Source organism: Melospiza georgiana, chromosome 8 (assembly GCF_028018845.1).
Source record: "Melospiza georgiana isolate bMelGeo1 chromosome 8, bMelGeo1.pri, whole genome shotgun sequence".
NCBI classification, from domain to species: Eukaryota; Metazoa; Chordata; class Aves; order Passeriformes; family Passerellidae; genus Melospiza; species Melospiza georgiana.
Genome location: NC_080437.1, coordinates 23,693,157 through 23,717,409, shown reverse-complemented (window position 1 = coordinate 23,717,409; position 24,253 = coordinate 23,693,157). Strand labels below are relative to the sequence as shown.

The following is a 24,253-nucleotide window of genomic DNA, read 5'->3' as shown; positions in this document are numbered from 1 at the left end:
AGGTTCCAGCAACTCCATCTTGCTGTCCCTCTGCACAGGGGCACACGGCAAATCCAGCAGTGACACCACGCTGCAGCCAGCCCTTTTCCAAGATCCATGTTTCCTTTCTCGTGCCTGTACTTGGGGTTGAACAACTTTTGACGTTATGCATTATTGATACTGAAATGCTGAATACTAAAAAGTAGGTTACACTAAGTGGTGTATAATGGAACCCACGTGAGTTTAGGCATTCCTGCTAACCTTTGTGTTCAGTTCTACGATGATTTTGAGAGTGATGCATAGGGATTTCCTAGCTTTAGGAAAATTCATAATGCTGCATGGTATCTAGCCCAGGTTTCTTTTCTCCTGAGAAATTGCCTTTCTTAGCATGTGCTATTGAAAAGTAGGTAATTTAGGGTTTGCATTTTTCAGTGCCTTTTTTGTTTCTTAAAATCCTTAAATAACTGTTACATTACAAACTAATTATTGTATTTCTTGTATGCTAATGCCGTTATTAAAAACAAAAAGCAAAATGGTAATTGGGTGCTGTCACTGGTTTAGCTTTACCAGGCAAATTTCTCTTAAGTAAAAAACTTGGTTTAACTAGAGACTACATCCTACACTTACTCAGGAATAGTGAGTTTTTATGTGTAAATAGCTTGAAAGCCTTGTGCGGTAAACTATCATTTATAATATTTTTTTTCTCTTTGTCTGAATACATCTGTCAAATCTATGAAAATAGCCTTTGAAAGTGATGAACCATATTCCCATCTGCCATTCTTTAGGATGCATTACACTGTGCAGGCTTGTCCCAGAACATTCTTAATTGACACTTTTAGTCCTGCGATTATCAGAAATACCATGTTTTTCTGCTTTTCCTGAAGGACTTGCTGATGGTCTCGCACTGCTAAGATGAAATTGTTCAAACTTAAATGAACACAGTCTTGATTTCTTCTTTTAAAAGCTGTTTCCTGTATCATGACAAGATTTCACAAGATGTTGCACCCAGACCCAGAAAGAAGCTTCCATTCTGTTGTCTCTTATAAAAGTAGAAAAGAAACACAATTAGCCCTGTTAGGCAGCTTTAAAAGTCACCTTCTAATTTCCTTCTGTTTGTTTGGACTCAGGGTGGGTTTTGAGCTGCTCAGTCTGTTATTGCAAGAGGCAGCTGCCTCTTTTGTACCTGCAGGAGCATATCTGGTCACCTTCTGAAGTGACAGATCCTTTGTGGAATAGCTGTGGACTGTACCCCCACATACAGCTGGGTCACTTGCTACAATGCAGATACTCCCTCAGATGTGGAATGAGAGGCTCTGCTCATTGCTCCTCTGTGGAAGTAAAAGCTGCTGGGAGGGGAAGAGCAACTCCCTGAGCTCAGCATGAAGGATCTGAAAGCTGGAAATAAGCTTAATTTTTGTGAGTGAAGCTGGTTTAATTAAGGGAATTCCTGAGCATGAGAGTTTCACCTTCCCGTGTAACCAAAGCCCGTGTGGTGTGGCTCCTCGAACACCACCAGTGCAGAGCTTGCTCTGGTGTCTGCAGTGAGACAGATCACCAGCAGCTTTCCTGCCTGAGCATGCTGAGCTCTCTAATTTCCTAGAGGCATGACAAAAGTGGGTCTGGGGGAGGGGGAGGATTTAAATCCTGATTCAGGAAGATACTTCAGCAAATCACTGTTTTCTTAATCTTCCAACTCTGCTCTGGCAGATGCCCAAACAAGGGTACTGGCTGAATGGAGGTTTTAACTGGAAGTGAATAGCAGGTTCTTGGACCTGTTTAGGAATATGATTCATACACAGAGGAACAGAGCTACAGATGAAAAGTAGTTTCAAAAAACTGAGCTTGAAGTGTTAGGGTAAATCTAGGATTATGGATTTTGATACAATGAAGATGGAAAAGAGATTAAAGAGAAAGTTGATCTTTTTAATGTAATTATTCTTGAGACACTTTAGTAGATGTTACAATGCTGGAAGGATCCCAGTTTGTGAGAGTGTTGTTTCCTCTGATCTGGTACATTTGATGCAGACTCTGTAACTTGAAATCCAAGATGTTCTCAGCTGTCTAGTAGGAAAATCAAAAGAAATGTGAATGACTTCACACCTATGAATTATGAATTAATTAAGTTCCTTCTTACCCACCTACTTGAAAACCGCAGACAACACAATCTTTAAAAGCTCCCTTTTGGTATCATGAAGAGGGAACACAAAACAATTGCATCTTGTTTTTACAGGTCACTTTGAATGTCTTAGAATTACAGATCACATTTGAAATAGAACTTCTAAAAATCTTCTCTTGCTGCCTCCTCCTCTGCAGGTGTCTAACAGCTCTGCAGGAGTCTGTTCCCAACACACTTAACTAAAAGGCAGATTTTCGTATGAGATGGCTACAGCTCAGATTTCCAGGAATTGTTTAAAAGCTCAGCTAAAATTAGAAGTGCTTAAGGTATCCTTCAGAGCACAGAAGCCCAAGCACTGCTGCCCGAACATACAAAAGTTGCCTGTATGAAAATACAGCTGCATCTCCTGAAGGAGCTGACCGGAGTCCTGGACCACAACCCACCCAGCCCTGACATTAACACCATGGGGATGGGGCAGAGGCTTCAGCTCTTGCCTGTGCCCGAGCCTGCAGTGGATCTGTTGCTGTGTGGCTCCTGCCTTGTCTCCCTGGCTGTGCTTTCCAGGGCTGGCTTGGTCACAGCTTGCTTGCCTGCCTTTGCTGGGCTCCTGCTCCAGGTGCAGATCAGCCAGCTGTGTGCTGACAGGAGGAGTGGTTTGTCTGTAGAGGATTATCAGCAAACTGCCTGTAAAAATTACAGTGCTAAATAGGTTACACCTGCTCAGGTTTGGAAAATTTTTTTGCTGATATGCAAGATCCCATTGTCTCATGTCCCAGATGCTTCCTGCCCAGCTATTAAAGTGTGGGGCTTGCTTAACTCATTTGGAATGACATTCCTAACTTTGAAAAGGGCTTTTATGGTTTCCTTTCTTAAAGCTGAGCCTTTCTTCTCCCTGAGCTTTGGAGGAAGGCCCTGACACTAATTGTTGAGTTACTCTGGGACTGCAGGGAACACCTGACACTAGGAGAAGTCCAACAGCTTCCCCGATGTGTGGAGGGGTTTTTCATACACACAGCCAATATTTGTGCTGGGTCCCTTGCTGTAAACTAAGCCTGAGGTGGTTGCTTGGAGGATCCACTAGTTCCACTACGTTCCCCTTTCAGGTGAAGGTGATATTATAGTTTTTTCAATGCTTTCAGGTGCACTGTGGTCACACATGGTATCTTCCTCAGATTCCTTTCAGGTCTTTAAAGCAACTAGCTGCATGTGAGGTGTTACCAAGGGTTTAAAAACAAGCTACTTGATTTTGAAAGGAGACCGTAAAAAAAGAGTCAGTAGGATTCTGGTTTTGCATAAGAAGCTACCATAGCAAATACACTCTGTTTGTACAGAAGTACAATTTTTTTTCTTGTTTCTATTCATCAAACATCAGCTCAAGGTGCAAAAGCTAAACAAGCTTACTTGGTACCTGAATTGTGGTTGTTAATAACTAAATTCTGGTCGGGCCATTGTGCCTGACCTTACTGCTCACTAAAGGTCTATCAAGCTGGAATTCAGTGAGCTTTGCTGCTCATGCTCAAAAGCAAGTAGAGTTTTGCTCCTGTTTCAGGCCCTCTATTGGTTTTTCTCTGACAGACACAAGTGTGTATGGTAAAGTTGACCACTCATCTGCTCTTTAGTTCTAGCCACCTTGCACATACCTGTCCTTATGTTGGTGTATTTACTTGTGTTTGAGTGTAGACTGGATTTCTAATTTATAAAAGGCAAAATAACATAACTCAGGATTTAAAAGAAATATGCTCTGCATTCAATTGTACTATTGAATTTGCAATAATAGTTATATAATGTAATATTGTAATAGAATAACAATTATAAAGCTTAAAATCAAAGTGACAAAGGTAGTGCCTTAGTGCTGGCAAAAAGCAGATTGATTTGGCTTTTTCCTCTCTTCTTTTGTGTCTCATGAGCAAAAAAAGGACTTCCATTGCAAGATTTATCAGAGTGGCAAGGCCTCAGCAGGACAATAGGGAATTTGGCAGTCAGCCTTTTATGGGTCAGAATTCTCACAACATGCATTGTTTGGGCTCTGGTGTCACTGTCTGACCATCTGAGTTGCTGTGAGCAGGATTTTTCAGAGGTGGTTTAGCTGCGATTTCTGGGTACAGCCCCGTTCTGTATTTCTCTGGTCATAAAAAGCACAGTGCAAATGGCAGTGTCCCGTGAGCATTGTTGTCTCATTACAGCTGCGTGGTTGAGAGTGAGTTCATTTCTGTGAGCTCTCAGGGTTTGCATAGTGCACTTACTGCTAATATGATAAAAAATGTCTGCAGTAGAGGAGAGCTGTGATTGGTTGATGGGCAGGATGTGCTAATGGGTCATCATCGCTTTGGCTTTCTCTGCAAAAGTTAGGGACTCATTTTCCTGCTGGAGGGACCAGGAAAGCACAGAAGTCAGAGGGAGGCAATCTGTGGAGGCATCTCGGGGGGATCTGCAGGGCTCTGATGCTTGCTTCTTCCTCGCTGCACATGAGGAGTGATGAGTCACCTCTGCTTTTTCCAAAGGATCTGTTCCTTTGCTGGCATAAGCTGTTGTTGATGATTTTATTTTATTTTATTTTTCCTTTTATGACAAACCACCAATTGATGGGTTTTGTCACCAGTATAAAGAAACAAACAATGCCAATCATTATGCTGTGTTAAGGAAAATCACACAGAGATAAAGTACATTTCAACTGCAGCATCCATTTACAAAGGGTAAAATGCCAATTGAGGAGGCTTTAAATATGGAAAATACCCCTAAAGTAAACTGGGTGTATTGGTAGTGATAGAATGTTGCATACTAAGCAAGGTGTAGTTCCCTACCTCAATTTACCACGTAGCTGCACAAATACTGCCTGTGTGGGGGAAGATGGAACCTTTCTTAGTGGACATCTGCCAGGGTCAGATTGTGGTTTGAATTTGTCAGTCTTCCTCTAGCACTGCAATGTGTGACAATATAAACAAGGGAGAAAAATAATTGTGGGCCAGGATATCAAGGTGAATTTTTGAGAAGAAGAATAGACTCTCTTAAAAGAGGGAGGAAGGACAAGAGTGTGTAATGACAAGGGTTAAAAAAAAGATGATGTGAGGGATGTGCTGAAATGGAAGGATGAGAGGTTTGAGCTGAAGGGGAGGGGTATGCATTAGCGCAGAGGAAATCTCTCCTCACTGGTATGCACAGAGACATTTCCTGCCTTATGTTTTGGTTTCTTAATAGTTATCTGACTATAAAATTAACCTACATCATTTAATGGTAGTTGAATGGCAGCTAAATTAACCCACTTTCAAAATAGAGCTTACCTAGCCCGTCAGCTCTGAGACAGCCTTGTCCCCAGGCATCCAGGGCTGCAATCCACATCTCTGCCTTAACCTATTTCCCAAGCAGCCAGCCAAAGTGGTGCATCAGAAACAGGCTTTGCTGCTCAGCCCAGCAGCTGACAGAGAGCAGGGACATGTATCAAACTGCTAATTCATATTTCACCAGGCATTCCCCTGCAAGCAGGGCTGGCTTGGCATATGGGGAGTGCCACCCTTAGGAGTTGTGATACTGTTTCTATTAACAATGTGGCCTTGATTATCTGAGGCCAAATTATCTGAATCTCCAGGTTGTCTGAAATGGGGTCATATCCCCCAACATCTGTTAATTACACCCAGGATACCCTCTCCTCTTCAGATGTCTCCACTGGCCCCTCCCAAGGTTTGGTGACTGGGCTGTGCTGAGTGTGGTTAGCTCTAGTGAGTGCTCAACCAAGCTCCTGCATTTGGTTTCTCATGTCCATGTTGGGAAAATACCCCAACCTGGATAATTACAGAATCTGAAATCCTTGAAGACTTCTAGAAGTAGGCAGTAGCTGTGCATGGCAATGTGTCTGTTGGAACTGGGACCAGGAAAGTCTTGGGGGAGGGTGTCCAATGCATTTGAGTTTTCTTCCACCTTTCAGTGTACGTTCAGCTTAGGAGGGGAAGGTGGTATTTCTCTCAGCACAGCCTATCCTTGTCACAAGCCCTCATTACTGCAGATAAGTGCACTTTCAGTGGGAGTTTGACAGTTGTTGAACCCCTGCAGTTATTACAGTAACTCCAGCAGACCTGTGTGTGCATGTCTGAAGTTTGGGGAGAGAGAGCTTTGTCCCCAGGACAGACAGGACTGACTGTGATGGACACAGAGCAGGGGAGAGGTTATACACCTGTGTCACCTCAGGTGCAGAGCTAGTATATCTTCCTGGAATGGTTAAAGATACTCAGGGCATCCCTCTCTACTCCACAGTCCCTGTGGTTCATTCCCCCTTCTCTTAACTGGGTGCTGCTTTTTATAAAACGTGCAAAGCTGTGAAAATCATTGTAAGAACTTTTTTTTTTTTGCCCTGCATGCTTTTGTTATCTGTCTTCTGGTGCTGTCTGTTTTTCTATCTATTCTGGTCTTCTGGTGCTATCTATCCTTTTCGAGCACCTAGCTCAGCAAAGATTCTGGGTACTGCCTCAGAAGGAAACAGTCATGGTAATTTTTTTTTTCCTTAAAGGGAAGATCCCAAATGATCTTGATAATTAGAAAAATTAGCAAGGACAATTCTGGAAAGGGTTTGAAAGTTAGTATGTAGAATAGTATTTCCAACATGATAAATTTCCCTTGGTTTTAAAGCAATAGCTCAGTGATAACATTTTTAATTAGTCATTAAATATTATATTAGAAATATTACAATGATGATAAAGTACTATAGAATACAGTTGGGTTTTGGGGAAGGTGGGAGTCAAGGAAGTTATGACAGGAATATAAAAATGCAAAACTTATTTGATGCTGCTATTGGTTTTTTTTAATGTAAAACCAGCTTTTGTTTGATTTCTATTTGGTTACAGGTGGGGAGAAGTGATTTATAATGTTAAACTAGTTTAAAAATAAATAAACAAATAAAAGACACTACTCTGAAGGGTTAAAAGTGTGAATCTATAATGGATGTCTGTTACTTGTCCAGTCACTTGGCTGATTGTACAACCTGGATATGTCAATGAATACATGCAGCTGACAAAAAAACCCAGCCAAACAAAACCCACCTATAACTTGTTTCTTCCTGCTTTTCAGCTGAAATACAAGCTCAGTCCATCCCCAAGTGCATCACCAAGGACGGAGTAAATTCTGGGGCCTTGAGAACCTGGCAGCAATATTTCCATAGTTATTTTGGCTGTGCTTTGCACAACTTCAGCTTTTAATTTAGAGGAGAGTGCTTTTTCTCCTTCCTAGCTGTTATGTGGAGCCACGGCTCTTTGCATGCTGCTTTTCTATTTTTTTTCAGTGCAGTGAGGGAGAATTACTGTAGCACCCACAGAGGTGTGAAGGGACTCATTCATCTGTGTGGGGAGTGTGAGGTGCCAGGCATATTTCTGAGGATCGAAATACAGGCATTTAAACTGGTGCATCCAGTGTCAGCCTTTTAATTGGGGCTTTGGAAGATGAGCTCCAGAAAATCTTGCTTCAGTGGCTTACACTGTTCGTGCCCATGGCTGGTTTGCCCATCCCCTTCAAGGGGACATCCATTCTGCCAGCAGAAGGAAGCACATCCTGCACCTCTCAAGGCATGAGGTCTGTGCTGCAGCTATGAGTGGAGATGGGTTTGAGCACAGTCACATGGTCCCATGCCTTTCCCAGCATGTTTGCTTTTGCATGGCCATTCCAACAAGCTGAACTGGGACTGGCAGAGAGCCCATTTCCCCCTTCTGCTGGGTAAGATCTCTGCATGCAGCCCGCCAGCACAGGCAAAGCAAGCCTGTCCTTGGGAAGCCACAGCACAGCCCCTTCCAAGTGCACGCTTGGCATGTGCCCCTGGGGCTGGGCTCAGCTCACCTGACTGCCAGCAGTGAGCAGGTCCCCTTTAAGAGTCTGTTCTTCCTTTGCAACCCTTCAAAAAGGCATTTCCACTCACCCTGAAAAATAAATTAAGTGGTTGAAACCAGCAGGGCTGGAGGTGCCACCCAAGGGCAGTGAGACACTGCCTCAGAGCTTGGGCTCCCAGTGGGCATGGCCAGTGCTTTGGGTTCAGCTGATGGAGGGCACTGCTCACCAATCAGGCTTTCTTCTTAGTCATCCACATTTCTCAAATCTCTGCTTTAAGTCAGGTTTCCAAGATACCTTTCAGCCTGGTGGGGTACTCAAGAGGTACCTCTGGTTTTGGGGGGTGCAAGGCACCTCTCTGCCAACTGGCACGAGTCAGCTGCCTGGCAGCAAGAGAGGGAGGGGAAAGGTCATCCCTGTAAAAATACTGAATTGGATTTTATAAGTTTATAGCTATGTTTTGTTTCTTTTACAGAACTATAATCCTGGTGCTTAGAGTGGTCTGAAAGGAACAGAAACACTTAGCCTTGAACTTTTGTTCTGCTGCTGCTTCTTGTGCCTCTGAGGTACAAAACATACCTGTAAACTTATAATCAATCAAACCGTTGTTCAAGGGCTAAAAAAGGAAACCTTAAAAGGGTACAGGCTTCAAGTTTAATAGTGAAAAACTTGGGTTAGGCAAGCCAGAAGATTGCAGTTGGCAATTGACAGGTTTTCGGAGACTGTCTTCCCAGGTAGGTTGGTATGAACTAGCTGATTTCTTTCTCCCTTTCTTTCCTCCCCTCTTGCTCCCTGCCCAAATACACTATAGAACCAGAGGCAGGCTGGGCTGCCCCTAAAACTTTTTTTATGGCATTCACAAGCAGAGCAAACACAGCATCACCCTTGTACAACAGGAAGAGATATGACAACTCCACCAGTGGGCTGGGAGCTCTGCAGGAGCTGGGAAAAGCTCCTCAGGCTGTGTAGGGAGAAACAGATAACTTGGCCCTTCCTCTCCATGCTGTAAATGCTCTATCTGTGCAGCCTATAGGTGTTAGGGACTGACAAACCTCTGCCTTCCCCCAGCCCCTTCATCCCCAACTGCGTGGCCTTTGTTGGAAGCCCCAGGTCCCCTCCAGCAAGAGCTGGGGGAGGGTTGACTTTAAACTCCACTAAACAGTGGAGGCACAATGCAAACAAATGTATTGCAGCACGCAGCTATGCAAATAGCTTCAGAGCGCAGCATGTTTCCCCAGCATTAATTGCTGCACCGCCGGGGTTGCGTAGCAACAGCTCCGCTTGTGCCTCTGACAGCTCCTGCCCCTTGATGCCTCTGACGCCTTCTGTGGCAGGCAGGCAAGGGGAAGAGAGCAGGCTGCCCTGGGAAATCAAGAAGGGCTGGGAGGCAGTGAGGGGCTCTGGTGATAAAATTCACTTGGGACCCTGGGGCTGTGTGCTGCTGTCCCAGGGTAGTGTGTGCGGTGGGGCTGGAAGGAGGGTGTGGAGCACAGGAACAGAGGACATCCTGCAGCTGCAGCCCTGTGAAGGCAGCATTCGAGGCTGGTGGGCAGAAAGGGCAGATCTGCCATGTCCCAGGCTCTGCAGGCAACCCCACTGACAGGTGGGCTGTCTCTCCCGCTGCAGTCAATCCTTCTGGAGACCCCACACAGGTTTCTGACTGCACCTACAGCTTGGCTAGAGGCATAGAGGGTCCCCAGATTGTCTCTCACTGGTTGTGAATCTCCTTTTAACTTGTGGCTTTTCCTTGAGAGAGATGGCTCATTGCTCATGCACACCCAATCCTAGGAGAGCCCTGTGGGAAGGGGTGAGGACAGGCACCAAGGAGAAGGCTGTGGGTGGGATGGGCAGCCCTGGGCACCTTCGCTGGTCTTTCCAGTCCAGCAGCTTCTGTGGGGCTGGCCTGTATCTCCCGAAAGGCAGGACTATGCCTGCCTGTCTCTTCAGAGGCAGGACTGGCTGCCTCCTGAGAGTAATTTTTCCTCCTGTTCAAAACCATGTTCCCAATTCCCATCCTCTGTGCTTACCAGTGAGTCTTCAGCTTGTGCTTTTGCCGGGCTGAGGAACATGTTTGCACCTGGCACCTTTCCCTGGAAAGACACTTCAGCTCTGCAGTCAGCTCACCTCTCCTCTATTCTGATAAGCCACATTAAAAAAATAGTTTCTCTGCAACAGTTTGTACTGTCCATAAGCAACTCTGCTTGAAAATGTGGGGCACTTGGTGAAACTCTGCTCTTACATGCGAGCCAGAAACAAGCTCTTCTCCAAAACTGCCTTAAGTAGGGAGCATGTGGGCAATCTACATCCATCAGCTGCCTCAAAAGAGAATGCCCATGGGCATGTTTTACTTATTAGTGATAGCCAGAACACTAGCCAGGACAGGAATAGTGGGAAATGCTGGATAGGTACCAAGGCACACAGATTAGCAGGCCCCAGGGAGCACAGAACTCTGTGTGTCTGGGAGATCTGGGGATGGTGAGGCACAGGCTGCAGCTCAGCACCCTTGGGGGCACAGGGAGAGAGGAAGGACAGAGTGGGGACCTAGGCACCCTCAGAGCCTTTTCACCGCAGGTGGCAGTGAAAGCTCTGCCCCAGGGTTATCCTTAGACACCCAGAATAAGGTGATGCTGCCTGCAGTACCCAAGCAGGGATGGACTGGAGAAGGAGCAGATGAGCTCAAGGTGAGGAGTTGCAGCCTTTCTTTGAGCTGAAGTGGCGTGACACCAGAGGACCCTGAACACAATGTGCCAGGTGAACTGTGTCACTGAGTTCAAGATGGGTCTTCTAAGTAGAAAGGGCATCAAAACTGAATGGATTTATTTCCTTTATCAAGCAGGAAAAATGTTTATCTCTGTTTTTTTTTTTTAAATTTATAGCTTGACAAGTTCTGTGTACCTCTGATTGTCTCCCTGGAGTACAGTAGGGCAAATAAGGTGACAGTGAGCACGAAGGCCTCAGTCACACTTCAGAGGAAGAAACTGGGTGAAAGGCAAGGCAGAAATGCTGCTGGAACCTTCAGGATCAGGGAGCCAAGGTCCCCTCTGCCATACAAGCTGTGCAAAGCAGGCATGACCTGCAGCTGGCTGTGCTCGGCATCACAGCTGCAAGGCAGGAAAGGACAGTGCCCAGCCATTTTGGTCCCTTCTCCCACACCAGGGGCTCTGCACACAGGTTTGCAGCCTCCTCCTCACCAAGGGTCACCCAGCCTTTCCTTTCCTTTTCCTTTCCTCCTTTTCCTCTCCTTTTCCTCTCCTTCTCCTCTCCTTCTCCTCTCCTTCTCCTCTCCTTCTCCTCTCCTTCTCCTCTCCTTCTCCTCTCCTTCTCCTCTCCTTCTCCTCTCCTTCTCCTCTCCTTCTCCTCTCCTTCTCCTCTCCTTCTCCTCTCCTTCTCCTCTCCTTCTCCTCTCCTTCTCCTCTCCTTCTCCTCTCCTTCTCCTCTCCTTCTCCTCTCCTTCTCCTCTCCTTCTCCTCTCCTTCTCCTCTCCTTCTCCTCTCCTTCTCCTCTCCTTCTCCTCTCCTTCTCCTCTCCTTCTCCTCTCCTTCTCCTCTCCTTCTCCTCTCCTTCTCCTCTCCTTCTCCTCTCCTTCTCCTCTCCTTCTCCTCTCCTTCTCCTCTCCTTCTCCTCTCCTTCTCCTCTCCTTCTCCTCTCCTTCTCCTCTCCTTCTCCTCTCCTTCTCCTCTCCTTCTCCTCTCCTTCTCCTCTCCTTCTCCTCTCCTTCTCCTCTCCTTCTCCTCTCCTTCTCCTCTCCTTCTCCTCTCCTTCTCCTCTCCTTCTCCTCTCCTTCTCCTCTCCTTCTCCTCTCCTTCTCCTCTCCTTCTCCTCTCCTTCTCCTCTCCTCTCCTCTCCTCTCCTCTCCTCTCCTCTCCTCTCCTCTCCTCTCCTCTCCTCTCCTCTCCTCTCCTCTCCTCTCCTCTCCTCTCCTCTCCGCAGTCACTTTGCCTGTGCCATGGATTCTTCCTTCACAGCCGTGGAGTGCAGCACCCGAGGGTGCCCCAGCCAGGAGCGAGATGGCTGTTTTGCCACCACAACCCCTTCCCGCAGCTGCCCAGGCAGCACGGCACTGGGGGGGCCAGGGCAGGGCCCCACCTCTGCTGCTGTCGTTAGAAATTGAGTCTTCCCTGGGGAAGATGGCTGCTTCTCTTGAGAGCTGGGCTTGTGAGTAGGTAAGAGGAGTCACCGCCCTCTTTGCAAAGGTGGAAAAAAGATTACGCTGAGCTCTGCCTCTTCAAAAAGCCCCCTGCTCCAAGCCCAGGGGGGTTGAAAGGTTTTTTTTATCCCCTTTTGTTATTCAGCAGAGCGAGGGGAGGAGCTGGGCCGTGTAAGAGATCCTGGCTGACATAACCCTTCCCATGCAGGGCTCTGGAGAGGGGCCAGGTTGTACCTGGGTATTTTTATTTAAACTAATCCCAGGCGTTCCAAATTGAAAGCCATCGCAGCGCCAGGTAGGACCAGGTCAGACGGTTGCTGGAGGGCGTTTTTCTCACCTGGGTGTAGTAAAGCAGTCTCCAGGTACGTGTTTATTGCTAACCCCGGGAGTGTGTTCTGGAGGTGTTGGGACACATTTGGCAAGCTGAGCTGGCTCAGCCTTTCCGGGTGATTTCAGGAAAGTCCAGCCTAAGAAGCCTTTAAGGAAACTGAAATGCTGGGCTTGGGAGGCAAAACCTCATCACGTGTAAAACACGTTGTGCCTGGGCAGACTGGAGAGCAAAGGGCTGGGCAGAGCTGCTCAGGGCAGGCTTGGCTGCAGCCTGGCATTTCTGGGCAGAGAGGAGACCTGGTCAGCCCTGAGCCTGAAGTGGCCCCAGGTGTCTCCCCCTGCCCACCAGCCCAGGGAATCAGGGCACTGGAGGTGCCTCCCTGGTGCGTGTCAGTTCAAAGAAAGCAGCCAGCAAGCAGCCGGTAAGGAGCAGGTGAGGGCTGCCCAGGGCAGGCTCCGGTGTGCCTGATGCCACTGAGAGCGGCTGGCTCCAGCCACTGGCTTTTGCTTGTCCATTTCTCTGCTGATGGCTCCTTCAAACTGGAGCTCTTCCTCCTCATCCACCTGTTGAGCCCTGTGCCTGGCGGCATGGAGAGGGAAAACCCACTCTAGATGAAGCTGCTTTTCTCCACCCTGGCCCTGAACTCTTTGATAAGCGTTGCCCCCCTTGACCCAGCTGAGTGAGTGAGGTCAGTGTCTGATGCTGGTGGAGGGGGCAGGCAGAGAAAGGCTGCAGGGGGAGAAAGGACTTTCACTCCTCCACTACAAGGCCAGGAGGTGCAAAGTGCAAGTGTTGCTGCAAAGCAACCCTACCTTACTGGTAAAGATCCGGTGTCAGACAGTGTGGGTGCCAAGTGTGGGTGCCAAGACGTGGGGCCCTCTCGGCGTGGTCAGGACTGGGTGGGAGTTGCCTGTGCTGCCGTTGGGAACAGATATGGTCTCAATAACAGCACCTGGCATGGCACTCGTGATGGGTTCATGAAAACACTGGGTAATTATCCCCTAACCTCTCCACCAGTAAGTCCTAATTAATTGCTTCTGCCAAGCAGGTAACTGATAATGGCCTGGGTTTGAGCGCTAGCTAGTGGCACTGACCCTGTGCTGTAGAAGCCCACCTTTCTGCACAAGCAGTGTGTGCTGACAGCCCATCAGCTGCAGCAACACTTGATTAAATGGCAGCTAATCAAAGGTCAGTGCCAATGGCACAACACCACACAGAGTGCATTGCTGCCTGCATGTCCTGCAGGCTGGGAGCTCACCAGAATTTCTGTGCTGACTACAGAAGAGGCTCAGATCTGCTCAGTTTGGCCCCAGACCCAGCTTCTGCTAGAGGTGTAAGCAGGATTTTAAGACTTAAAGTAGCTGAAGATTCCTGGCATCTGGATGCCCAGCTGGGATGCTGCTCTGCTCCCACCCAGCTTGGCAGTGCAGAGTGAGGGAGCGGAGGTATGCAGCCATCCTAGAAATGCTGGGCCTTCCACACCAGGTGCCATGCAGATATTAAGCCTGATTCTTTTTAGGTTTGCTTTGAGCATGTGACATGGTGCCTACACACTGGGATGTCCTAGGCAGAAGTGTAATTATGAGTGCTCTGGCAGTGGCAGACAAACAAAAATGCAGTCTGTGTCCTGCCAGCAGTGTGCACATGTAAGTGTGCATGCTGGGACTGAAGGAACACCTGCCAGCCCCAGGAAAACAGGATGCTTGATCTCACCTGGAGGTCAGGCAAGGGATGTGCCTGACTGGGAGGAGAAGGGTTATTTTGGTTTTGCAGCATAAACTAATATTCCCTAAGACATATTAGTGACTGCTTCTCTCTTTGTCTCTCTAGTGAGGATCCAGCAGAGACAATAGCAATAGACTCTAACAATCAGCCGAAGTCTCCACTGGAAAAATTTATGGTCAGACTGTGTACACATCACCAGAAGCAGTTCATTCGTGTGCTAAACGACATATACACTGAAGTACAGCCAGACTCTGACGGCCAACAGTTATCTGAATCTGAGAGCATGGAGGCCTCTACTTGTGGCTCTGGTTGTAGCCAGCAAAGCACTGAAAATCAGGATAAGGGTGCTACTTGTACTGAATCAAAGCTCCCTTCTCCATTGGACCCAGGACAGTCAGGGGCCGACAGCCCCCTGCATGTTACGGGACAAGCCCCGAAGCAGCCAGTGGAACTGAAGTCTCTGGACAGAGCAGAGAACTCCAGTCCTGCTTTGAGGAGGGACTTCTGCGAGCTCCCCATCACCAGGCTTCGCTCTGCTAGTCCAAAGGATAGCCCCACCCAAGGATACCTCAGCACGTTGAACTCTTCCTCTTTGAATTTCCATCATGCCGCAAAGAGCCTGGAAGGGCAGCAAGGTGCTGGACACGAACAAGAAGCCGCTGTCAGGAAGTGTGAGGATAATAAAGAGCAGCTAGCAGGTAAGACTCTCATGGAAGGTTATATCTCAGTCAAAGTGGCAAATGTGAATGGCAGCGAGGACAGCTTAGACAGCTGTCTGGGGTCCCAAAAGAGCTCCTGTAGGGCTCTCCCAGAGGAGTCCTGGGATCCTGGCTTTGCAGTGACGCCCCCTCGCAGAGCCGACAAAGAGAACACTTTGCAATGCGGCTCGAAAGCATCTTTGCACCAGGACTTAGATGCAAAAGAACAAGACGTGAGACCAAAGCAAGAAAACCACCTGCATGCCATGGCCAAGGGCAAGGCAGGCTGCCAGCTGCACCCAGCCGACACGGGCATGCTCGACAAGTCCAAAGAGGGCTGGCTGCCCACTGGCGCCATGCCAGCCGCCCACCGCCCCCCCCGGTGGGCACCCCCGCGCCAAGGCAGCCTCCCTCAGGCCCTCTCGGAAGAGCAAGAAGGCGTCGGGGCTGAGGATCAATGACTATGACAACCAGTGTGACGTGGTGTACATCAGCCAGCCCATCACCGAGTGCCATTTCGAGGCGCAGCGCCTGGTGTCGTCGCGCAGGACGGCCAGGAAGAGCACGCGGGGCTATTTCTTCAACGGGGAGTGCTGCGAGCTCCCCACCGTGCGCACGCTGGTGAAGAGCTCCCGCGCCGAGGAGAGGGCGAGCAGCCCGGCACTGCGGACAGAGACCCTCGTAAGTGCGAAACCACCCCTGGTGCTCTCGGTGGAGGGGTCTGCAGGGGCAGGACGGGAGGGTGAGAAAAGGGTTTCCCTGAGGCTTCTGGCTAAAGTGGCACCAGCCGGCCGAGAAACAAAGGAGAGAGCTGAGCTGGGCTCCATGCAGCTCCGGGAAACCCGAGCACTGCGATCAAGGGAAGCTGCTGTGGCCATGCCGTTCTTCTCCCTCTCTGCTCCACCCAGCCCCCAGAAAGAGGACAGCTTGGCCAGCTCGCCGCCACCTGGCTCCCCTCCTGCTGAAGGAGGGGAGTCACCTCCCCTCAGTGCCACAGTGGGAGGCACTGTCACCTGGGAGGCTGGCAGTAGCCTGGGCTGCTCTGGGGATGGCAGCAGCAGCAGCCAGGCTGCTGATGTTGCTGCCTTTTCAGTCTCAAAAGCACACGGTGAGGAGGGAGGTTGTCCAGGCTCTGACATACAAACTATTCCAGACCCCCCTGCCAGTCCAGAGCCAAAGTCCTCCTCACAGCCCTCTGCTGCTACAGACACAACACCTCTGCCCTGTGATGGTGCCAGGGATCCTGCCCAGCTTCCAGGCTCAGGGAATGCTGAGCTCTGTGGGCAGTGTCTGGCAGAGCCCTCCACATGCTCTCCAGGCTCACAGGCTCCTGATGAGCCCCCTGCCACCATGGATGGGAAGAGCCCCCTGGAGCCCCCTGCCACCATGGATGAGAAGAGCCCCCTGGAGCCCCCTGCCACCATGGATGAGAAGAACCCCCTGGAGCCCCCTGCCACCATGGATGAGAAGAACCCCCTGGAGCCCCCTGCCACCATGGATGAGAAGAGCCCCCTGGAGCCCCCTGCCACTTTAGAGTGTGGGGATGTGAACAAAAGCATCAATGCTAAACCAGAAGCCGAATCATCAGTCATGGTGGGTGACAGCCCTCTTGAGCAAGAGGATGCTGTGCTTGTCAGCACACCCCTCCCCAAAATCTTGGAAGTAGAAACAATGCAGAATAACAGCACAGCAGGTGAAAAAGAGCCCACTGAAGGGGAAATGCCACCCGACCCAAACAGCTCAGACTCTGTCTCTTCCAAAGACAGTCTAGACAAGAAGCGCAAGAAAGGCAGGAGGGCGCTAGTGGCATCGGACCGGTGTCTCCGAAGCCAACGATCCCCATCACCTGCTGAGGGCAGTGCTGAGGACTCTGGTTCTTCCAGCTCTGGGCAGCTTACTTGCCTTCAGATCAAACTCTCCAAGAGCCCTGGTGCTAAGCGGTTCAAGAGAGAAGTGCAGCTGGATGAGGCAGCATCCATGCACTTCCCCAATGACTGCTTCCCCAATGTGCTGCTCAAAACCAGTGAAGAGCCCGGCACTGGCCAGGCTCCAGAGAGCATCACTGAGCAGCAGCCAGGCAAGGAGAATGGTGTCACTACCAGACAAACCTATAAAAGCATCTTAGCAAAAGAGACTGCTGCAGAGGGAGAAAATTCCTCTAAAGATGACTCCTCTCCTAACAGCAGGCAAAGTCAACAGGGTGAGATGCTGGAAATCAGCATCCAGGCTGATTCTGAGAAGAAAAACATTACCCTCCCTCCAGAGAATACTGTTCCTGCGAATGATGCTGAGCAAGTAGATGTGAAACCAGTCAATGCCAGTGCAAAGGACAAGGAGAGCTCTGACAGTGTCAGGGATCTGGGCAAGCCAGTGAACTATGAGCTGGTGACCAATTTGCCTCCATGTCCCAGCAGCAGAGGTGGAAGCAAGCATCTTCCAGCAAAAACTGCAAAGCACAAAAATGTTGCTCTGCAGTTTTATAACTTAAGACATGCACCCACACCTGTAGACAGTGCAAAAAAGAACACACCAGGGAAGGAGTCTATGCAAGCAATCCCCAAACTGAGGGATGAGCACAGTTCAGGGAATGATGACTGCCCAGCACTGGAGGACATAGACATGGCTGACAGCAAACCAAAGTTCATGGAGTGGTGTGCTGAAGAGGAAAACCAGGAGCTCATTGCTGAGTTCAACACTCAGTACATGAAAATCCAGAAGGGCTGGATTCAGCTGGAGAAGGAAGTCCAGCCAACCCCCAAGGTAAAGAACAAAGCCGACAAACTGAAAGAGATTTGGAAAAGCAAGAAAAGAACACGGAAAAGCAGAGGCTCACTGGAAGTGCAGAAGCTTTCTCCTGTGCAGATGCTGTTTATGAAGGCCTTTAAGCTGTCTGACATATGCCAGTGGTTTCTGGAGACAACTGAGACCAGGTCTCTAGTGATTGTGAAAAAACTCAACACCCGTCTACCGGGGGAGATTCCCCCCATGAAAGTCCCCATGCAGAAATATTCTTCCTCTAGTCTTTACCCCAGCTCACTACAAGCTGAACGTTTGAAGAAACATCTCAAGAAGTTCGCCGCCACTACCCCGGCTCGGAATAACCTCAAGAACCAAAAGCTTTGGGCCAAAATTCGTGAGAATGCGGATAAAGCAGAGGTTGAAGAAGCCACCACTCCCAGCCAGACATCTCCCACTGATGCCAGCACCAAGGAGCTGAGTGAGGACAAAACCATCCCGCCTGCCCTCAGCTTGCCCACGCAGGCCAGCACCAGGATCCTGCGCAAGTACTCCAATCTTCGGGGCAAGCTGCGAGCCCAGCAGCGCGTGGTGAAGGCAGAGAAGCGGAGCGAGGGCCCAGGGGACCAGCTGTCCCTGGAGAGCAAGCAGAGCCGGAAAAGTGTGTGCATCAACCCCCTGATGTCTCCAAAGCTGGCCTTGCAGATCAAAGCAGCTGCCTTTCCTGCTAAATCTCCCTCAGTGGATGGAACGGGGAAGGGGCGAAAGGGGAAGAGCAGGTCCCAAGAGGATCCCTTGCCCAAAGTCGACCTCCAGCTCAGCAAGAAGAAGAAGATGCTGAAGGAGAGCGGGAGCACCCAGGAACGATCCAGCTCTTCCACCAAGGACAAGCTGCCTGCCAAGAAGGCCAGTAAAATAAAGCATTCAGAGGGCAATGTGAAATCTCCCACCACCCGAAAGCAGACTGCCATGGAGAGGAGCAATAAGCTGGCCAGAAAAATTTCTTTGAAAGAGAAGAGAGTCCCGAAAAAGCAGCTGGAGAAGCGGCTCCCCATGCGGAAGGGCAAGGAGAACACGAGCAGACGGGCTGCGCTCCCTCCCAGTCATGAGGAGTTGTCCAAGGCCCCAAAACAGAAGCCCCTGGGGGAGTCCTCTACACGGTCACAGAAGATGGCCAACAAGAAGCACAGCAGTGGGAAGACCTTGACAAGGTCCATGAAGAAGATGCAGGAGAGCAGTGTGTCTCAGGGCAAGAGGAAGCTAAGGGCAAAAGTGGACTGTTCGCACAGCAAACGCTCGCGACTCGACCCGAAATAGCAAAGAAATGGTAGCCATGTACAAAACTGATGTATAGTAGTAACCCTTTACCATGCATTAACTAAAGCTGCTTTTATAAGCTGTAGCAAGCCTTTAAAAATCCGCAGTTAAAGGATAAATACCCATGATTTTAGGCATCAGCAGATGTGTCTTGGACAGAGAAGAGGTTGGTCTGTCTGGCTCTGCTGTTCAGAAGGAAGTTTCTGTAGTTTGAACGTTCCTTGGGTTCTTTTAAACTTAGAACCAGGCAGTTTTTGTTAAAAGTACAGTGCCTTATTTATCACTTTAAAAATAAAAATAAGAAGCTCGTCTGTGTGATTTGGAGGCTTGCGTTTTATACTTGAGGCACAAGCACTTGTACTGTAGCAGAAAGAAAACCACCTTCGCGCACATGAAGTAGCTTTTGTCAGCCTTTGGGTGCACACAAACATTTCCCTTTCTTTCAGAGTCCTCCTTCTGTCTGTCTTCTTAGTGGCATTTAAAGCAAAACCAAAACCATTTCGCATCACTAAGGGAGAGAAAGGCGAGTCTGTCCGTTGTCGGTTCGCTGGTAGCAGTTGCTGGTGTCCCAGCCTGTCACCTGCATGAGAATGTGAAGTAGCTGCTGGAGTTGTACTGCTGATGGCTGCCTGCTCCTCGCTGCACACCCGTGGGTGGGGAGGGCCCGCTCAGGCTGGGGAGATGCCCTGGGGGTGCCAGGTACCAGGCTGCCACACCCGCTGCTGCCGGCTGGGCAGGCTGGGCTGTATCTGTCTTTTTTCTTGCTGGCTTCAGGGATGAACCATTCTTGCCATGCTCTGCTTTTGGACAGACTTCCTTTTCCTAATTCCCTGTCCTTGTGGTGATTTCTGTGGTCTCTGTTGGCAAAGCTTTTCTGTAGTGCTTCACTGAAGGTTGAATCTCTCCCTTTTTAAGGGCTTGAGTTCCTGATGTTGGTGCTCTGCAGGAAGGGAACTATGGCCCTCACCTTGTGCTTTTGTGCATGCCTTGCCTAGTGCTCTCTGAAGCCAGGATTTGCAGTTGAAATAAGGCTGGGATAAGGGACTGGCTTATGTTAATTTTTTACCATAATTTGCATTTCACCCTTTTACCAGCAAGGTGCAGGAGGTTTGTCCTTGCTTGTGTCACAGAACAGGGTCATAGTGTCTGTCTTTTCTTAGAAAAACCTGTTAGAAGTGCATAGAGTGTGTGGCTGTGCTGGTTCTGCTGGGCAGAGATGACCAGCAGCTAGGGAGGGCTGTGGTCTGTGCTAGGGAAAGGTCCCTGCTCAACCATTGCATCCCCAAGGCTTCACTTTCACATTGCTGCAGAGTCCATTTGCAGGAATTCCAATGCCAGTCTCCTTCCAGACATAAAGCAGCAGTGCCTGTCAGGGCACTGTGTGGACCCTGAGGCTGCCAGACCTTTAACAGCTGCCTTGCTGGTCCTTGCTCAGCTGCTTGTCCCTGATGAGAGCAAGGCTCTGGTGCAGCCCATGAATTCAAGAGATGCTGGCCCCTGGAGTAGAGGCTGAAAAGGGATTGCCTGCAAAGGGAATTGCTTTTCATGGTTGGCATTGAACCCCAGATCTCAAAGCCTGGGGGCGGGAGGTGAAAGACAGATAATTGTGTTAAAATCTTTCATTGTACCCCTTTAGTACAGAGGATGAAACCAGGTGTTTGATTTGCACTCCCTTCACAGAGCACCTCTGGCTCTCTTGGAGGTACTCCCTTTCCCAAGCATTGACACTCACAATGCTGCGGCACATTTTTCTCTTTACTGTGAAATGGCTGATTTAAAAAAAAAAATCCTCTGCCTTTCCTTTGAATTGTGCTAGAGTAAGTTAACTCTCTGAACAGGTAGGAAGTGATTAAATCTAGCCTGTCAGTCCCTGTACAGATTAATATGAAGCTATCTATTACTTTAATTTTTACTGCATGCATTAAATATGTCAAACATTCCATCAGAAAAGATTTTAAAGCGTTTCAAAAGAGGTGTAAGGCAGGAGGGCACTGATGGCAGTTAAGTGACTGATCTGTACCTCTTTTGCAGGGTGTCTTTCCCTCTTGCTTCTCCATCCTTACTTTTGGTCCTTCTCCAGCCTCTGGCTGGGGCCCAGCCACATGGGCCCAGATTTCCTCTTCTTGCTCTGGGCCAGGTGTACATGTGAGCACACCTCTTACCTTTGCTGCTCACGCCATTCCCCTGTAGCAAATCCCCTCTTCCCGTCCTTCACCATCAGTCCTGAAGCGCCTGCACCGGTCACCGTGCACCTCCTTGAGGCTTTCCCTCTCTCTTCTCTCATTTTTTAGCTGCTGGTAAATGGTAAATGCAGGCTGCCCTGCTCCCTGTCTTCTGTGCTTCTGGGAGCAGGAGTCCCATTAGGATAGAACCCTATACATAGCAAGTGGAAAGAGTCTTTCTAGATGGGATGCTGCTGCTCCAGTGTCCTGGATTTCTTCCTGCACCCTGGGGCTTCACCAGCACCGACTGGCCGAAGCATGGCAAGGTTGGGGGACAGCAGGTGTCATTGGTGCTGGAGTGGAGCAGCTTCTGGGCATCTGTCCCAGCTCAGTGTGCACGGCTTGGCTCAGGCAGGGTGGGATCAGAGCACTGAGCTTCCCGGCAGTGTCCCTGACAGGCAGGGGTGACGTGTGCTCTGAGGCACAGCCCCTGCTTCAGAGCAGTCTGTTACCAATAAATGTGGCTCTTACATCAAGCACGGGATGCACAGGGAGCTGCAGATGAGCTTAATGAATGGAAAAAAATAAGCAACATGATTGAGTACCTTATTCCACATGGACATGGAGTGTGTTTCCATGTGCTACAGGCGCAGAGCTGCCCACTGGCACTACCACAGTGCCATCCTCAGATCCACAGCCTCATTGCGCTCCTCTTCCCCTGGGCTACCCCACAGCTCCCTGCTCTGCTTCTTCAGCTCTGGATTTCAAGAGATACAACGCACAAAGCAGATCTCTTTCTGTTACTTTGGCTTTTCTTGCTGGCTACTTTCTCATCCTATTGAAATTAGTCTCCATCATGCACCCTGGTCCATGAACGAGGAGCAGCATCCTCTTAGCTCTGCACCTCCACAGATGTCCTCACTGTCCCTCTGCTGCCACCCCCCTCCCTCTCATTTGCATGGTTACCTTATTCTCTCTCTTGTCATCAGCAGCTCTGGGTCTTCACACTTCACATGTTCAGAATCCGTCCATTTTAATAAAAAACCACTGAGAGGAGCTGTGTTTGCCAAGCTCAGAGTAGAAACTTATGTTGGTGCTGTAGCAAGAGCAGTTTGAGCCCGGGATGGCTCCTCCTACCTGTAGCTGTTAGGATCTTGTTAAGCAAGGCCAGCCCTGGAATGGCTTTCCCTGCTGACAGGGTGTGTGATATGTACCCAAGGTGTGCACATATTTATATTCATCACTTACTCATCCCTGGCAAGGTCCTGTTTGCCGGTGTTCTCTCTGTGCAGTGGGGTTTCTGTAGTCACCTGCCAGCAAGTCAGGGAGACAGATCTGCAGCAAAACTTCTCTGAAGAGCTGAACCAGTCAGCGCTGGTGCTTCTGACAGACTTTCTGCTGCATTGCTGATCAAGGTCCATGAGCTGTGAGAGCAGGATGAAACTGTTCCTGCTGCTCTCTGCACCCTGTCTCTTCAGTGCTGGGGGTGCCATGCAGGGCTGGACTGCCTGCCCACACCACTTTCTGCTGGTGTGCAGATGAGCAAAGCTGCAGCCCAGCCCATGTCCCAGCTGGTCTTATGGCACCTCTGGAAATGCTGATGTTTCCAAAAGCTCTGCCAGCTCCCAGGAAATGGACATGCAATCAGATATACTGGTGCCCTCTTTTTAAGATTTGCTGATGGACACTTTTTCTCTCCAACTCATAAACTTTCAGCCTGACAACTGCATTCCCAGCTGAAGGTGACTGAGAAAGCTGTGATTCCCAGCCTTCCGTGGGTACAGGTAGTGCTTTGGGCATCATGGAGGTGTGGGTGGCCATGCAGGTTGGGCTCTCACCTTTCCACCATCAGCAGTCATGCCACGGGAAGAGGGCTGAGCCCCAGCCAAGGTGTACTTGGGTCTGCATCCTTGGGCTCTTTGCCTGGACAGCCCAGGAGCAAGACAGGGATAGGCTCCTCCTTGACAGGGAATGCCACTGGAGATTTTCTTGTAGCAGTAGGTTTTTTGAGCAAACCACGAGGCTATGATGTCCCCATGTCACGTGTGTTCCCCCGCCTGTGTCGTAGCATCCATTTAGCCCATCCTTCAGCTTGGTGGTTGTGAAATGAATCCATCTGTTCTAAGATGTTCTCAGGAGTTCTTGTTTGTATTAAGCTCACCCCTAGGCTTAGCAGAAGTCACAGTCCCCATCCTCCCTGCTCCCCTCCCCGCAGACAAGCCCTCTCTCTCACGAGCACTTCCACCTTCTCCCCGAAGGGCAGCAGAGGGCAGCTGGCGGTTTTGATTCAGGGCACGTTGGCAGCTTTGGGGCAGCCGAAGGAGCTGGGATGCAGCTGGCCAGCATTTGTGACATGGGTCTGGAGGCCAGGCGGTCCCACGGGCTGTATTGCTAGCCAATGTTTTCTAAGTCTGTTTTTAAGAGTACCTAATTTTAAAATGAAATGTGAATATATATTATGTGTAGGTGCCATGTAAGATAGTGTTGTGCTAGGCAGCAGGATGCTAACCTACTTTTTAAGCTTTTTGGAGGCAGGAAAAAGCATTTTTCTCTCACTTCATGCTCACAGATCTAATATTGTAAATAGGTTTTTTAAATATTTATTTCATGGGCTTTCCACAGGTTCTCGTTCTGACTGGTGTGTGGCGGGTGGGGCTGCATTGCCCAGCGTGCCCAACCAAAGGGCTGGCGATGGCGTGGGGGCTGGGATGGGGCGGGGTGGGGTGGTGGTGGTGCTGTTCAGTTTGGGTTTTTGTCAGAGCTGAAGCATTAATTCTCTTCATCTCGTTTTGATGATGTCAGACCTGGTCGATGGCCACGGTCCCCAGGGAGGCTGTGAGCTCCCATGGCCGGCCAGGATGGCTGTTCCCCAGGACAGGGGGCACTGCAAGCAATAAGATTTGTAGTAATAATGTCTGCTGTGATGGCAGGGGCTCTCGGGGCTCAGGGCCAGGTGGGAATAACCCTGCTCCCAGCAGAGGCTCAGTCCAGCATGGCTTGGGGGGTCTCTGGACCTGGAGGTACTCAAGGAAGTGTCCCCAGGGATGCAGAAAGTGGGGGATGCTGTCACCCCCAAGGAACCCCCCAAAACCAGCGGGGTAGGGTAGGGGGTTGCTGGTAGCAAACTCCCTCTAGAGAATCACTGCCTTTGTGGGTACGGGTGACCCAAGGGAGCTCACCGCTGTCACTGCTAGTCCTAGGGCTGGCTCCAGAAGGTCATTTGCTCATTTGCTGATCATT

General features: G+C 49.6%; 1 protein-coding gene across 1 annotated transcript; it reads left to right on the top strand.

Moving 5' to 3' along the window:
- Positions 1-14,980: 14,980 nt before the first annotated feature.
- LOC131086017 (MAP7 domain-containing protein 2-like) lies at positions 14,981-22,514 on the top strand. Its single transcript, XM_058028664.1, has one exon. The coding sequence runs from the start codon at positions 15,060-15,062 to the stop codon at positions 18,849-18,851; it is 3,792 nt and encodes a 1,263-aa protein (XP_057884647.1). The 5' UTR covers positions 14,981-15,059; the 3' UTR covers positions 18,852-22,514.
- Positions 22,515-24,253: the final 1,739 nt, after the last annotated feature.

What these genes read in the sequence shown, in the direction of transcription:
- LOC131086017 (XM_058028664.1), top strand. Translation starts at nt 15,060, where the DNA reads ATGCCATGGCCAAGGGCAAGGCAGGCTGCCAGCTGCACCCAGCCGACA.